At 43.0% G+C, this 14,713-nt stretch overlaps 1 protein-coding gene across 7 annotated transcripts in view; it reads right to left on the minus strand.

Moving 5' to 3' along the window:
• Positions 1-3,710: 3,710 nt before the first annotated feature.
• LOC111979452 (5'-AMP-activated protein kinase subunit gamma-2) overlaps positions 3,711-14,713 on the minus strand; it is a 69,414-nt gene continuing 58,411 nt past the window's right edge. For all 7 annotated transcript variants that reach the window (XM_024009999.2, XM_024009997.2, XM_024009998.2 and 4 more), the window contains 9 exons: positions 10,555-10,613; positions 10,389-10,434; positions 10,251-10,305; positions 9,975-10,101; positions 9,572-9,737; positions 9,405-9,442; positions 9,122-9,268; positions 8,955-9,048; positions 3,711-4,673 (listed from right to left, as the gene is read on the minus strand). In XM_024009999.2, coding sequence (XP_023865767.1) covers positions 4,642-4,673; positions 8,955-9,048; positions 9,122-9,268; positions 9,405-9,442; positions 9,572-9,737; positions 9,975-10,101; positions 10,251-10,305; positions 10,389-10,434; positions 10,555-10,613 — 764 coding nt within the window. In that variant the 3' untranslated portion in view covers positions 3,711-4,641. The remainder of the gene's footprint in view (positions 4,674-8,954; positions 9,049-9,121; positions 9,269-9,404; positions 9,443-9,571; positions 9,738-9,974; positions 10,102-10,250; positions 10,306-10,388; positions 10,435-10,554; positions 10,614-14,713) is intronic.

Raw genomic sequence — 14,713 nt, forward strand, 5'->3', positions numbered from 1 at the left:
AGAGAGGGAGAGAAGGAGTGTGAGGGAAAGAGAGGGAGAGAAGGAGTGGGAGGGATAGAGAGGGAGAGAGGGAGTGGGAGGGAAAGAGAGGGAGAGGGAGGGAAAGAGGGAGTGTGAGGGAAAGAGAGAGAGACTTATCAGAGGTGTGATCATAGTGCTTTTCCCTGTCTGTGTGGCTGTGTGCTGTCTAGTCAGTGCATACGGGTGGCTGGGTCGACATGGCTGTCTGAGACCCACATCCTCCCATTCTTAGGGGCTCTGCAGAGGAACAGCAACCGCACCCCACAAGACATCAAAGCCGACCCTCCGAAACCTAGAGCTTGTCAGTCCTCGCCCTCTCCGACTGCTCTTTCGTGCAGCTAAATGCGACGAGTGTAAAAATCAAATGCCCCGAGGCCTGGCTTTTACACACTCTCCCCTCATTATTCATATCACATTTGTCTTCAAAGGCCAGGGTCATGTGCTCCTTCACACAATTACTGAAAAGCATAATGCAGTAAAACGAATGCTAAGAGAGAAAAAGACAGAGGGGGAGAGAGAAAGAATGAAAGGAGAACTATCCTCTCTCTCCATGCATATAAAATACATGACACTCCGAAGAAGGAGAATTTTAAATCACCCATACACTTTCAAGGGAACGTCCAGTGTGTGTATGTGTGATGGGCTGTCAGTTCAGGAGGGGGCCAGCAAGCCGATAAGCCCTCTTGCTTTAAGGCTACAAGGTATTGGCGAGATTTCATCCTCACTGCTGGTTAGTAGAGGGGGGTAAAACTGATCTAAGACCAGTGTCCAGAAAAATAATAGTTTTACCTTTGTAGTAAAGTCCAGAAGATCCATTGAGATTACAGTACCATTCTTACTCCACACACAGACTAGCAGATGCCTGTATCTACTGCCTGGTAATACATGGCATGTCATTTCTATAAATAAATACAGTTTTGTTGGTGAATTTGGAGCAAAACATCTTGTCTCATTTGGAGTGCCATGAAACGACGTTATACTAACCTTCACCAGTGTGTCTATCTATCATGCAATCACATGGTGCTTATGCTGCGTTCATAACCAAGTGGGAAGGTGATACAGTGCCTTTGGAAAGTATTCAGACCCCTTGACTTTTTCTACAATCTACACACAATGCCTCATAATGACAAAGCGAAAAGTTTTTTTGAATTTTTTGCAAATCTATTAAAAATAAAAAACAGAAATACCTTATTTACATAAATATTCAGACCCTTTGCTATGAAACATGAAATTGAGGTCAAGTGCATCCTGTTTACATTGGTCATCCTTGAGATGTTTCTACACCTTGATTGGAGTTCACCTATGGTAAATTCAATTGATTGGACATAATTTGGAAAGGCACACACCTGTCTATAAAAGGTCCCACAGTTGACAGTGCATGTCAGAGCAAAAACCAAGCCATGACGTCGAAGGAATTGTCCCTAGAGCTCCAAGACAGGATTTTGTCGAGGCACAGATCTGGGGAAGAAATGTCTGCAGTATTGAAGGTCCCCAAGAACACAGTGGCCTCCATCATTCTTAAATAGAAGAAGTTTGGAACCACCAAGACTCTTCCTAGAGTTGGCCGCCCGGCCAAACTGAGCAATCGGGGGAGAAGGGCCTTGATCAGAGAGGTGACCAAGAACCATATGGTCACTCTGACAGAGCTCTAGAGTTCCTCTGTGGAGATGGGAGAACCTTCCAGAAGGACAACCATCTCTGTAGCACTCCACCAATCAGGCTTTTATGGTAGAATGGCTAGACAAAAGCCACTTCTCAGTAAAAGGCACATGACAGACTGCTTGGAGTTTGCCAAAAGACACCTAAAGACTCTCAGACCATGAGAAACAAGATTCTCTGGTCTGGTGAAACCAATATTTAACTCTTTGGCCTTAATGCCAAGCATCATGTCTGGAGGAAACCTGGCACCACCCCTACTGTGAAGCATGGTGGTGGCAGCATAATTCTGTGGGATGTTTTTCAGCTGCAGGGACTGGGAGACTAGTCAGGATCGAGGGAAAGATGAACGGAGCAAAGTACAGAGAGATCCTTGATGAAAACCTGCTCCAGAGCACTCAGGACCTTAGACTGGGGTGTTTCACCTTCCAACAAGACACAGCCAAGACAACGCAGGACAGGCTTCGGGACAAGCCTCTGAATGTCATTGAGTGGCCCAGCCAGAGCCTGGACTTGAACCTGATTGAATATCTCTGGAGAGACCGGAAAATAGCTGTGCAGCAACGCTCCCCATCCAACCTGACTGAGCTTGAGAGGATCTGCAGAGAAGAATGGGGGAAACTCCCCAAATACAGGTGTGCTAACCTTATAGCGTCATACCGAAGAAGACTCGAGGCTGTAATCGCTGCCAAAGGTGCTTCAACAAAGTACTATGTGAAGGGTCTGAATACTTATGTAAGTTAGGTATTTCAATTTTAAATTAATACATTTAATACATAAAGCATTTCTAAAAACAGTTTTTTCTTTGTCATTATGGGGTATTGTGATGTCATTATGGGGTATTGTGTGTAGATTTATGACGAAAAAAACTATTTTATCAATTTTAAAATAAGGCTATAAAACTAACAAAATGTGAAAAAGTCAAGGCACTGAATTACCAGTTGTGAAGTCGTAAATACCAGTTGGATGCATTCACATGCTTTGAACTCGAGAAACGCTGGTTGGCTAATGGCCAACAAGTTGCGTCGACCATAAACTGAAAGTACAGCTATTATGCTTGTAAACAAATGAGGGTTCATAAACTATATTAATAGATTTTTTATCATAAATAATGTTTTGTTGTTACATTTAACTGCCGAAATGCTGTTATCAATGGTAATTTAATTAATAGGTGACGTCAGAGATCACTTTTTGAGAGAAGTGGGAGCTCAGGGATGATAGACGAGTTAGCCACTAGTAATTACGACTTGGAGTGGCGTTGAAGTGGATTTTCCCAGTCGTATGTGGTAAACTTGGTTATGAATGCAACATTAGCACCTCATACTGCTTATATTACACTGTCATCTTGTGGCTGGTGTTTAATAAATGCTTTGAATTTTTTTGGGAGAATCCTTTGCTTGAAAGCTGAAGAGCTTTTGAGGGGCACCTTGGTGGTGTTTGCTGATCTGTATATGGCCCGAAGACATTTTGTTTACTTTAAATATTAAAATAATGGTTTACACATTAGGAAGTTGCTTCCATTTCAATTTGTCATAGGAGCCCTCCAATAGTTCCTAGCATGAAGCTTCGAAGACAAGATGGGGAAAACACAAACTGCCATTGGTCTCTGAGCCTCACAGACTAAATATGCTTATGGTGCCATCAAAGTTAAAGGTACTCTCAGGACACGCGTGATGGTCAATCATTGAACAGGTGCAGATATGCCTGCAGTGCAGCTCCTAACCACTAGATGGTGGCAGTGTTCAGACATCCAATGCCACGATGATTATCATTGAAGGCATTATAGCCATGACCGTCAAATAAGTTCCATCAAAGAGCATAAAACATGTGTTATACTGTATGACATTACATGATTCATGTGTATGGCGGTTATCAAAATGTTACAATCAATGTATTCAGGATTATCATTATATCAAATGTATTTACCTAGGCACTTTTAATTTGGCTTTCTTGCTAACACAATAAAATATAGTTAAATATGTGGTGGTGAAAATGTACCATAAAAAAGAACATATGCAGCAACACACATTACATAAAAATACAGTGTCATTGTTTATTTTGCTGCTTTTAGAAAAGTAAAGAACAACATTTATAACTGTTATAGTGTCATTTATCGCTTGCACATGTACAGTCCATCTTTGAATACAACATTTTACTGCCACGTTATATTTACAAAAATAATATTAAACTGTAGTCAGTTTAACATAATTTGTTTTAAACTTAGATTTAAAAAAAATAAAGCTTTCTCTGGCACTTTTCTTCAAAACGTTGTTATTTACAGTAATAGAACAGAGATGAGTTTTGTCCGAGTTGTGTTACTCTGGCCACAGCACAGGAGACCAGTTGTGAGCAGTTCAGAATCTGCCATTTTCCTTTGCAAGTACATGAAGCAGGCAAAACACGTCTTAAAATATGGCCTTTTTTATGTTCCGTCTCTCTTCACAGCATATTACTCATATAAAAATACAGACCCTTCCACCATTACAAGGTAAAGCATGAAAACCTGCCATTTATCCTAAAGTGTGTATCATCAAGTCTAAGACGCTTTGACCATGTCTGTCAATCTTCTTGTTCCTTGAAGGTTTAAAACTTACTGGGAGTGACTAGGCACTGTTGCTGGAACAACGACAGAGCAGCAAGATAGAGAGCAAAACCAAAATATACATAGCTCTCATATACATAGCCACAGACTCCAGACTGGCTCAACCTCACCCTGCGTCATCATTCCACCCTACTATAACCCTCCCACAGTGAATGAAGCCCAGTTCCAATTAGACAGAGAGATGCTGGTCCTCAGGCATTAGAGCCCTTTACATCCCCGTATCAGTCCAGCCCAGCCTTTTGGTTTCAAAGTCTAGAGCATCAATACCAAGGGCTCTGGGCCCAATGTCTGAAGCCATAGAAGTAGAATACTACATTTTATGACAGCCTTCAACCTCAGTGGTCCCCACAGCTTTTCCCCTCTCACTCCAGCAGGCCCTCCTCTCTGCAGGCATCTAGGGGAGGAGAGGACAGACATGTGAGGTGAGAACACATCCCACTAGGCCGGTCTCAGATCTTATTGTGCTGTAAAGCCAACTCTTATGGTTGTTGTTATGGCATAGGATTGACAATAGGTGTTGCCTATACAGCACCAACAGATCTGGGACCAGGCTAATGCCCAACATAACAACAGTAGGCTTCTTTGCTTCAGGGAGAGAGTTGTGCAAGATGCTTCATGTTTCTTTCTCATCACGTCTCACATCTGAGTTGATGATGAGTCTTGCTCACTGTACTTTTCATTCTGGGAACTGATGCACCAGCAAATTCCAAATGCATTATGACAGCAGCAGCAAATGCATTTCCTTCCAAAGCACAGAAATGCAAACACTTTATCTTACATCAATTATCATTCTTCTTTATTATTTGAAACTATAAGCAGACAAAAATACCAATACCAAAGAGGAGCCCCCACCCCCCCCAGCTGCTGCTACTCTCTGTTATTAACGATGCATTAGCCACTCTAAAACTCTACCTACATGTACATAATTACCTCGATTACCATGACACCGTCGCCCAGCACATTGAAACATTGACTCTTTACCGACATCTTATTGCTCCACATGCTTGTGTATGTATATAGCCTCCACATTAGACCCTCTGTACCGGTACCCCCTGATATTACCTCCAGCTATGCATCTGTAACCGGTACCCCCTGTTACTAACATTGACTCTACGTACCATTGCTCACTGGCTCAGTACTGGTCTCCCTGTATATAGCCTCCACATTGGACTCTGTACCGGTACCCCCTGTATATAGCCTCCACCAATTGACTCATGTACATACTCCCTGTATATAGCAATCCACATTGCTCTGTACCGGTACTCTCCTGTATATGCCTCCACATGACCCTGTACCGGTCTCTCCTGTATATAGGCCTCCACATTGCCCTGTACCGGTATTTCCCTGTAATTAGCCTCCACATTGACTCTGACCGTACCCCCTGTATACTTAGGCCTTCCACATTGAACTGGTTACCAGTACTCCCTGTATATAGCCTCCACATTGACGCTGTAAACCGGTAACACCTTATATAGCTCCACTTGACGCTGTCCGGTACTGCCCTGTATATAGCCTCCACATTGACTTCCTGTACCGGTACCCCCTGTATATAGCCTCCACAATTGATCTGACCAGTACTCCCTGTATATAGCCTCCACATTGACCGTGTACCAGTACTCCCTGTATATAGCCTCCACATTGACTTGTACCAGTACTCCCTGTATATAGCCTCCACATTGACCCGTAGCCGGTCTCCCTGTATATAGCTCCACATTGACCTGCTGTGGTGTTTAACCGTAACCTGTTATATACCTCCAACATTGGACTCGTATCGGTAGCAGAGGCCTCCACATTGACTCTGTACCGTAACGCGCATCAATCAAGTTATGATTAATATAGCCCTTCGTAATAGTTAATATTCGAAGTGCTCTGTACAGAAAACCCAGCCTAGAACCCTCAAAAGCAAGCAATGCAGGATTGTAGCAGCACACTGTATATATATAATATGTATATAGCCTACACATTGACTCTGTACTGTACTCCCTGTATATAGCCTCCACATTGACTCTGTACCAGTACTCCCTGTATATAGCTCCACATTAACTCTGTACCAGTATCTCTTCCCTGTATATAGCCTCCACATTGACTCTGTACCGGTACCCCCTGTATATTAGCCTCCCCATTGACTCATGTACCAGTACTCCCTGTATATAGCCCTCCAATTGACTCTGTACCGGTACTCCCTGTATATAGCCTCACATTGACCCTGTACCGGTACTCCCTGTATATAGCCTCCACATTGACTCTGTACCGTAACACCCTGTATATAGGCCTCCACATTGACTCTGTACCTCGTACCCAATGCAATCAAGTTTATTTATATCCGCTTGCTACATTCAGCTAATATCTAAGTGCTGTACAGATAACCCAGCCTAAAAACCCTAAACAGCAAGCAATGCAGGTGTAGAAGCCGCTGTATATATAATTATATATACAGTGGGAGAAAAGTAATTGATACACTGCGATTTTTGCAGGTTTTTCCTACTTACAAAGCATGTAGAGGTTGTCGATGTTTTATCATAGGTAACATTCACTGTGAGAGACGGATCTAAAACAAAATCCAGAAATCACATTGTATGATTTTAAGGTAATTTAATTAGCATTTTATTGATGAACATAAGTATTTGATACATCAGAAAAAGCAGACTTAATATTAGTACAGAAACCTTTGTTTTCAATACAGAGATCATACGTTTCCTGTTAGTTCTTGACCAGGTTTGCACACACTGCAGCAGGGATTTTGGCCCACTCTCCCATACAGAGACCTTCTCCAATCCTTCAGGTTTCGGGGCTGTCGCTGGCATACGGACTTTCAGCTCCCTCCAAAGATTTTCTATTGGGTTCAGGTCTGGAGACTGGCTAGGCCACTCCGGGCCTGAGATGCTTTTAGGGAGCCACTCCTTAGTTGCCCTGGCTGTGTGTTGCGGGTCGTTGTCATGCTGGAGAAGACCCAGCCACGACCATCTTCAATGCTCTTACTGAGGGAAGGAGTTGTTGGCCAAGATCTCGCGATACATGGCCCCACATCCTCCCCTCAATACGGTGCAGTCGTCCTGTCCCCTTTGCAGAAAGCATCCCCAAAGAATGATGTTTCCACCTCCATGCTTCACGATTGGGATGGTGTTCTTGGGGCTGTACTCATCCCTTCTTCTTCCTCAAAACACGGCGAGTGGAGTTAGACCAAAAGCTCTATTTTTGTCTCATCAGACCACATGACCTTCACCATCCTCCTCTGGATCATCCAGATGGTCATTGGCAAACTTCAGACGGGCCTGGACATGCGCTGGCTTGAGCAGGGGGACCTTGCGTGCGCTGCAGTATTTTAATCCATGACGGCGTATGTGTTACTAATGGTTTTCTTTGAGACTGTGGTCCCAGCTCTCTTCAGGTCATGACCAGGTCCTGCCGTGTAGTTCTGGGCTGATCCCTCACCTTCCTCATGATCATTGATGCCCCACGAGGTGAGATCTTGCATGGAGCCCAGACCGAGGGTGATTGACCGTCATCTTGAACTTCTTCCATTTCTTAATAATTGCGCCAACATTTGGTTGCCTTCTCACCAAGCTGCTTGCCTATTGTCCTGTAGCCCATCCAGCCTTGTGCAGGTCTACAATTTTATCCCTGATGTCCTTACACAGCTTTCTGGTCTTGGCCATTGTGGAGAGGTGGAGTCTGTTTGATTGAGTGTGTGGACAGGTGTCTTTTATACAGGTAATGAAGTTCAAACAGGTGCAGTTAATACAGGTAATGATGGAGAACAGGAGGGCTTCTTAAAGTAAAACTAACAGGTCTGTGAGAGCCGGAATTCTTTACTGGTTGGTAGGTGGATTCAACTTACTTATGTCATGCAATAAAATGCAAATTAATTACTTAAAAATCATACAATGTGATTTTCTGGATTTTTGTTTTAGATTCCGCCTCTCACAGTTGAAGTGTACCTATGATAAAAATTACAGACCTCTACATGCTTTGTAAGTAGGAAAACCTGCAAAATCGGCAGTGTATCAAATACTTGTTCTCCCCACTGTATATATAGCCTCCACATTGACTCTGTACTGGTACTCCCTGTATATAGCTTCCACATTGACTCTGTATTGGTACTCCCTGTATATAGCCTCCACATTGACTCTGTACCGGTACCCCCTGTATATAGCCTCCACATTGACTCTGTACTGGTACTCCCTGTACATAGCCCCACTATTGTTGTTTACTGCTGCTCTTTAATTATTTGTTTTTCTTATCTCTTACTTTTTTAAAGGTATTTTCTTAAAAAACGGCATTATTGGTTAAGGTTAAGGMCATGTAAGTAAGCATTTCTCTGTAAGGTCTACACGTGTTGTATTTGGCGCATGTGACAAATACAATTTGATTTGATTCGATTCGATTTTAATCTGAGGGTAGGAGGAAAGGACAGGACATGGCCCAGAGTCAGGACACAGGACACACACACAGCCAAGCCCATACTACACCATAACGAGTTGGCAATACAGGACAGCTCACGAGCACAGGCACGTGCCATCCGCATGTGGATGCCAAGCAGCAAGGGCCAGAGTTTGTGTTTGTGTTCTACCTGTGTGAGAGGTACAGGGCGGGGCAGGACAGGGTGGGGAGGGAGGGAGGGAGCTCAGGGTCCAGGTGTAGGACGAGGGTGGTTAGGAATGCTGAGCGTCTATACCTGCTGGGCTGAGCACCAGGGCCTGCAGGATGTCAGACAAGGAGATGATGCCCTCGATGGCCGAGCGATCATCCACCACCACCAACCGATGGACCTGACACACACGCACACAAAGTTAGAGAGAAAGAGAAAAAGAGAGGAAGAGAGGCGTGTGTGTTAGAACTCACCTCTGCTTTGACAATCCTGTCCACGATGGTCTCCAGTGTGTCCAGCTTGTGGCACTGCATGACCCCCTCAAAGTACTGCCAGCGATGCCTCAGAGCCTGGGTCACGGTGATGTCCAGGTTATTATACGTCTTCTCTGCTGCCAGGTTCTATACACATGATACATAGACACACTCATATGGATGTATTTTTGAAGGAAAATATTCACAATATATTGTTGAGGGGGAAGTCACGTGATTACCAAGCTGTATTAAGATCATCAATATTTAGTAAACCACCACTTACTATGACATCAAATTTGGAGTAAATATCCACCACTTTCCCTGTGAGGATATTGAAACATAACCATTAGGCTTCACCGCGAGAGTTAAACTGAATCTAAATCAATCAAATGACCCTTTAAAGCATCTTTGAACAACAGTTGTCACAAAGTGTTTTACAGTAACGCGTACCAGATACGTCCACCACAGGCAGGGCAGACACCCTCCTCTCTACGAAGATCTGCAGGGCCTTGATGATGGGTGTGTCAGGGTGGATGAAAGCTATGTTCTTGTAGGTACCGATGCCCAGCTCCACCAAGGTCTGCTTCATAAAGGCTGGCTTGGGCATCTCGCGCACCTGGAACAACACAACATAGCGAGAAAAACACACAGTTTCTATTCACCTTCTTCTCCAACTCCAAGGGCAGTGTTCAAGTAAAAGCAGAGTTGTCAGTTTATTGTCCAACTCCAAGGGCAGTGTTCAAGTAAAAGCAGAGTTGTCAGTTTATTGTTTCAAGAAAGACAGTCCCAATGGGACTAGTGTGTATGATCATAAAACCTAACGTCAGGTTGTCAGTAATGGTTTTAGACTTACAAAGAGCTGTAGGAACTTGAGGATCCTCTTGTGTGTGAGGATGTAAAGTGGGTTTCCTGTAACAGGGTCGATGACAGGCAGACGGTGGATCTTGTTTTTGATGAGGGAATACACTGCATCAAATATGCTTCAAAGACAGACAGACATAAAACACACATTAAAAGAAAATGCAGGCGTTTTCTTTGCAGGTATGTATATTCAAACCACATACACGGCAAACAGTCGTACACACATTCACAACTGTATAATAGCCATTGTTATGCAGTAACAACTTACCTTGATTCAGGTGATATGTTCACTAAAGGTTTGAATGTCTCTTGCAAATATACTTCTGTGGAGAGGGAAAACGAGGCGAGTTCAATGTTCGATACATGTCATTTAATGTTATAATATAAACCAGAGCTTGTTACATACCTCTCCACGTCTCAAGCTTATGATCTTCCAACTCATATATTTGCACCTATAAAACAACACAACTGTATTGATATCTAAAAAACACACTAGAGAACTACAGAAATCCATCATAGGTTTCACATGTCGAACAAACATAACGCAAATGGTTTTGTCCACTCAAACTTACCAACGGTGACTTGTAGTATCTGTGTAGTATGATGATGAAGTCTGTGATTGTCAACATTCCTGAAATGAGAAGACATGTACGCCTTTAGAATGACTAACAGTTGTCATGAAGCTGTCATAAAGCATTAGGTTGCTAACGGACTTCATGTCAACAAATCACGCTCGACTGGCTATGACTCATAACAAAACTGACTAACGTCGTATTTAAATCTGGAGATAATTGTTATCTGGGTGGTTCCACCAAATGAGTATACCTTTTGGGCAATATAGCTTCATCTAAATAATAAATATTTCACKAATTCTGTACATTCTGTCATAAAAAGCGCACGTACAACTTAATTAAAAAACACGTTTTCCCATCTCAACAGGTTAAATAAAAATTACTATAGTAAGTGCCTAAGTGCCAAATAAATTGTCCGGGTTTACCGTAACAGGGTTGACAATTTCATCTTAAATCAGCCATGAGTTCCCTCGTGACAGGGGGAATGGAAGCTTGTTATGTGCAACAGGGATGAGCAATTGAATGCAAACTTAACAAAAAAATGTATTAATAAAACATTTGTAGCCTGTCTAGCTATGGGTAACAGGGAGTTGACGTGGTATGCTCGACCCATTCAGTTTCACACCACAAAACACCAGAAAATGGCCAAAAAGAGTAGAACCAGTTCACCGGTTTTTACACTATAGTTTGACTATTAGATGTTCAATGTTTCTTTTGAAAAAAACATTTTAAAATAAATAATTTCACCATATTAAAAAAAGAGAGTTCAGTTCACGTAACAGGGTTGACATTAAAATTAGGGACAGACATTTCATGTGATTAGATCAATCACTAATCATATGAAATAAATAATAATAATCTTCAGAAATTACATTTTCAAGCAACAAAATAACTAAGGCTTTAGGGTGATGGTGACAAGTTGGAGAAATGTTGGGGTTAAGCGGGTTAAAATCTTCATAGAAGTCACAGAGGGTGCACAGAGGGACATGCCAAAATGGCAATTTAGCAAGTTTTATTGAATTTTATTTATGTGGTCTAAATTCATGTGGTCTATAAATCTAATCAAATAAAACTTTATTTGTATCGTACACATAATTAGCAGATGTTATCGCATGTGCAGCGAATTGCTTATGTTTCTAGCTCCAACAATGCAGTATACAGTACCTAACAATACAAAACAATACACACAAATAACCTAAAATGTAAGAAATTAAGAAATATCAGAAAGAGCAATGTCAGAGTCCGGAATATATATATATATATATACATACAGTACCAGTCAAAAGTTTGGACACACCTACTCATTCAAGAGTTTTTCTCTATTTTTACTATTTTCTACATTGTAGAATAATAATGAAGACATCAAAACTATGAAATAACACATATGGAATCATGTAGCACCCAAAAACGTGTTAAACAAATCTAAATATATTTTAGATTTTAGATTCTTTAAAGTAGCCACCCTTTGCCTTGATGACAGCTATGCACACACTTTGCATTCTCTCAACCAGCTTCATGAGGAATGCTTTTCCAATAGTCTTGAAAGAGTTCCCACATATGCTGAGCACTTGTTGGCTGCTTTTCATTCACTCTGCGGTCCAACTCATCCCAAACCATCTCAATTGGGTTGAGGTCGGGTGATTGTGGAGGCCAGGTCATCTGATGCAGCACTCCATCATTCTCCTTCTTGGTCAAATAGCCCTTACACAGCCTGGAGGTGTGTTGGGTCATTGTCAAATCAAATCAAAGTTTATTTGTCACGTGCTGAATACAACAGTGAAAGCACCCCACACCATCACACATCCTCCTCCATGCTTCACAGTGGGAACCACACATGCGGAGAACATCTGTTCACCCACACCGCGTTTCACAAAGACACGGCGGTTGGAAGCAAAAATCTCAAATTTGCACTCATCAGACCAAAGGACAGATTACCACCGGTCTAATGTCCATTGCTCGTGTTTCTTGGCCCAAGCAAGTCTGTTCTTCTTATTGGTGTCCTTTAGTAGTGTTTTTTCCCCCAGCAATTCAACCATGAAGGCCTGATTCACACAGTCTCCACTGAACAGTTGATGTTGAGATGTGTCTGATACTTGAATTTTATTTGGGCTGCAATTTCTGAGGCTGGTAGCTCTAATGAACGTATCCTCTGAAGCAGAGGTAACTTTGGGTCTTCCTTTCCTGTGGTGGTCCTCATGAGAGCCAGTTTCATCATAGCGCTTAATGGTTTTTGCGACTGCACTTGAAGAAACGTTCAAAGTTCTTGAAATGTTCCGGATTGACTGACCTTCATGTCTTAAAGTAAGGATGGACAGTCGTTTCTATTTGCTTATTTGAGCGTTTCTTGCCATAATATGGACTTGGTCTTTTACCAAATAGGGCTATCTTCTGTATACCACCCCTACCTTGTGACAACACAACCGATTGGCTCAAACGCATTAAGGAAAGAAATTCCACAAATTAACTTTTATCAAGGCACATCTGTTAATTGAAATGCATTCCAGGTGACTTCCTCGTGAAGCTGGTTGAGAGCATGCAAAGCTGTCATCAATGCAAAGGGTTGATGGGGCTACTTTGAAGAATCTCAAATAGAAAATATATTTTGATTTGTTTAACACCTTTTTGGTTACTACATGATTCCATATAAATTATTTCATGGTTTTGATGTCTTCACTATTATTCTACAATGTAGAAAATAGTACAAATAAAGAAAAACCCTTGAATGAGTAGGTGTGTCCAAACTTTTGACTGGTGCTGTGTGTGTATATATACACTGCTCAAAAAAATAAAGGGAACCCTAAAATAACACATCCTAGATCTGAATGAATGAAATATTCTTATTAAATACTTTTTTCTTTACATAGTTGAATGTGCTGACAACAAAATCACACAAAAATTATCAATGGAAATCAAATTTATCAACCCATGGAGGTCTGGATTTGGAGTCACACTCAAAATTAAAGTGGAAAACCACACTACAGGCTGATCCAACTTTGATGTAATGTCCTTAAAACAAGTCAAAATGAGGCTCAGTAGTGTTGTGTGGCCTCCACGTGCCTGTATGACCTCCCTACAACGCCTGGGCATGCTCCTGATGAGGTGGCGGATGGTCTCCTGAGGGATCTCCTCCCAGACCTGGACTAAAGCATCCACCAAATCCTGGACAGTCTGTGGTGCAACGTGGCGTTGGTGGATGGAGCGAGACATGATGTCCCAGATGTGCTCAATTGGATTCAGGTCTGTGGAACGGGCGGGCCAGTCCATAGCATCAATGCCTTCCTCTTGCAGGAACTGCTGACACACTCCAGCCACATGAGGTCTAGCATTGTCTTGCATTAGGAGGAACCAGGGCCAACCGCACCAGCATATGGTCTCACAAGGGGTCTGAGGATCTCATCTCGTACCTAATGGAAGTCAGGCTACCTCATGGAGGGCTGTGCGGACCCCAAAGAAATGCCACCCCACACCATGACTGACCCACCGCCAAACCGGTCATGCTGGAGGATGTTGCAGGCAGCAGAACGTTCTCCACGGCGTCTCCAGACTCTGTCACATGTGCTCATGTGCTCAGTGTGAACCTGCTTTCATCTGTGAAGAGCACAGGGCGCCAGTGGCGAATTTGCCAATCTTGGTGTTCTCTGGCAAATGTCAAACGGTCCTGCACGGTGTTGGGCTGTAAGCACAACCCCCACCTGTGGACGTCGGGCCCTCATACCACCCTCATGGAGTCTGTTTCTGACCGTTTGAGCAGACCCATGCACATTTGTGGCCTGCTGGAGGTCATTTTGCAGGGCTCTGGCAGTGCTCCTCCTTGCACAAAGGCGGAGGTAGCGGTCCTGCTGCTGGGTTGTTGCCCTCCTACGGCCTCCTCCACGTCTCCTGATGTACTGGCCTGTCTCCTGGTAGCGCCTCCATGCTCTGGACCCTACGCTGACAGACACAGCAAACCTTCTTGCCACAGCTCGCATGATGTGCCATCCTGGATGAGCTGCACTACCTGAGCCACTTGTGTGGGTTGTGACTCCGTCTCATGCTACCACTAGAGTGAAAGCACCGCCAGCATTCAAAAGTGACCAAAACATCAGCCAGGAAGCATAGGAACTGAGAAGTGGTCTGTGGTCACCACCTGCAGAACCACTCCTTTATTGGGGGTGTCTTG

This window comes from Salvelinus sp. IW2-2015, linkage group LG19 (assembly GCF_002910315.2).
Source record: "Salvelinus sp. IW2-2015 linkage group LG19, ASM291031v2, whole genome shotgun sequence".
NCBI lineage: Eukaryota > Metazoa > Chordata > Actinopteri > Salmoniformes > Salmonidae > Salvelinus > Salvelinus sp. IW2-2015.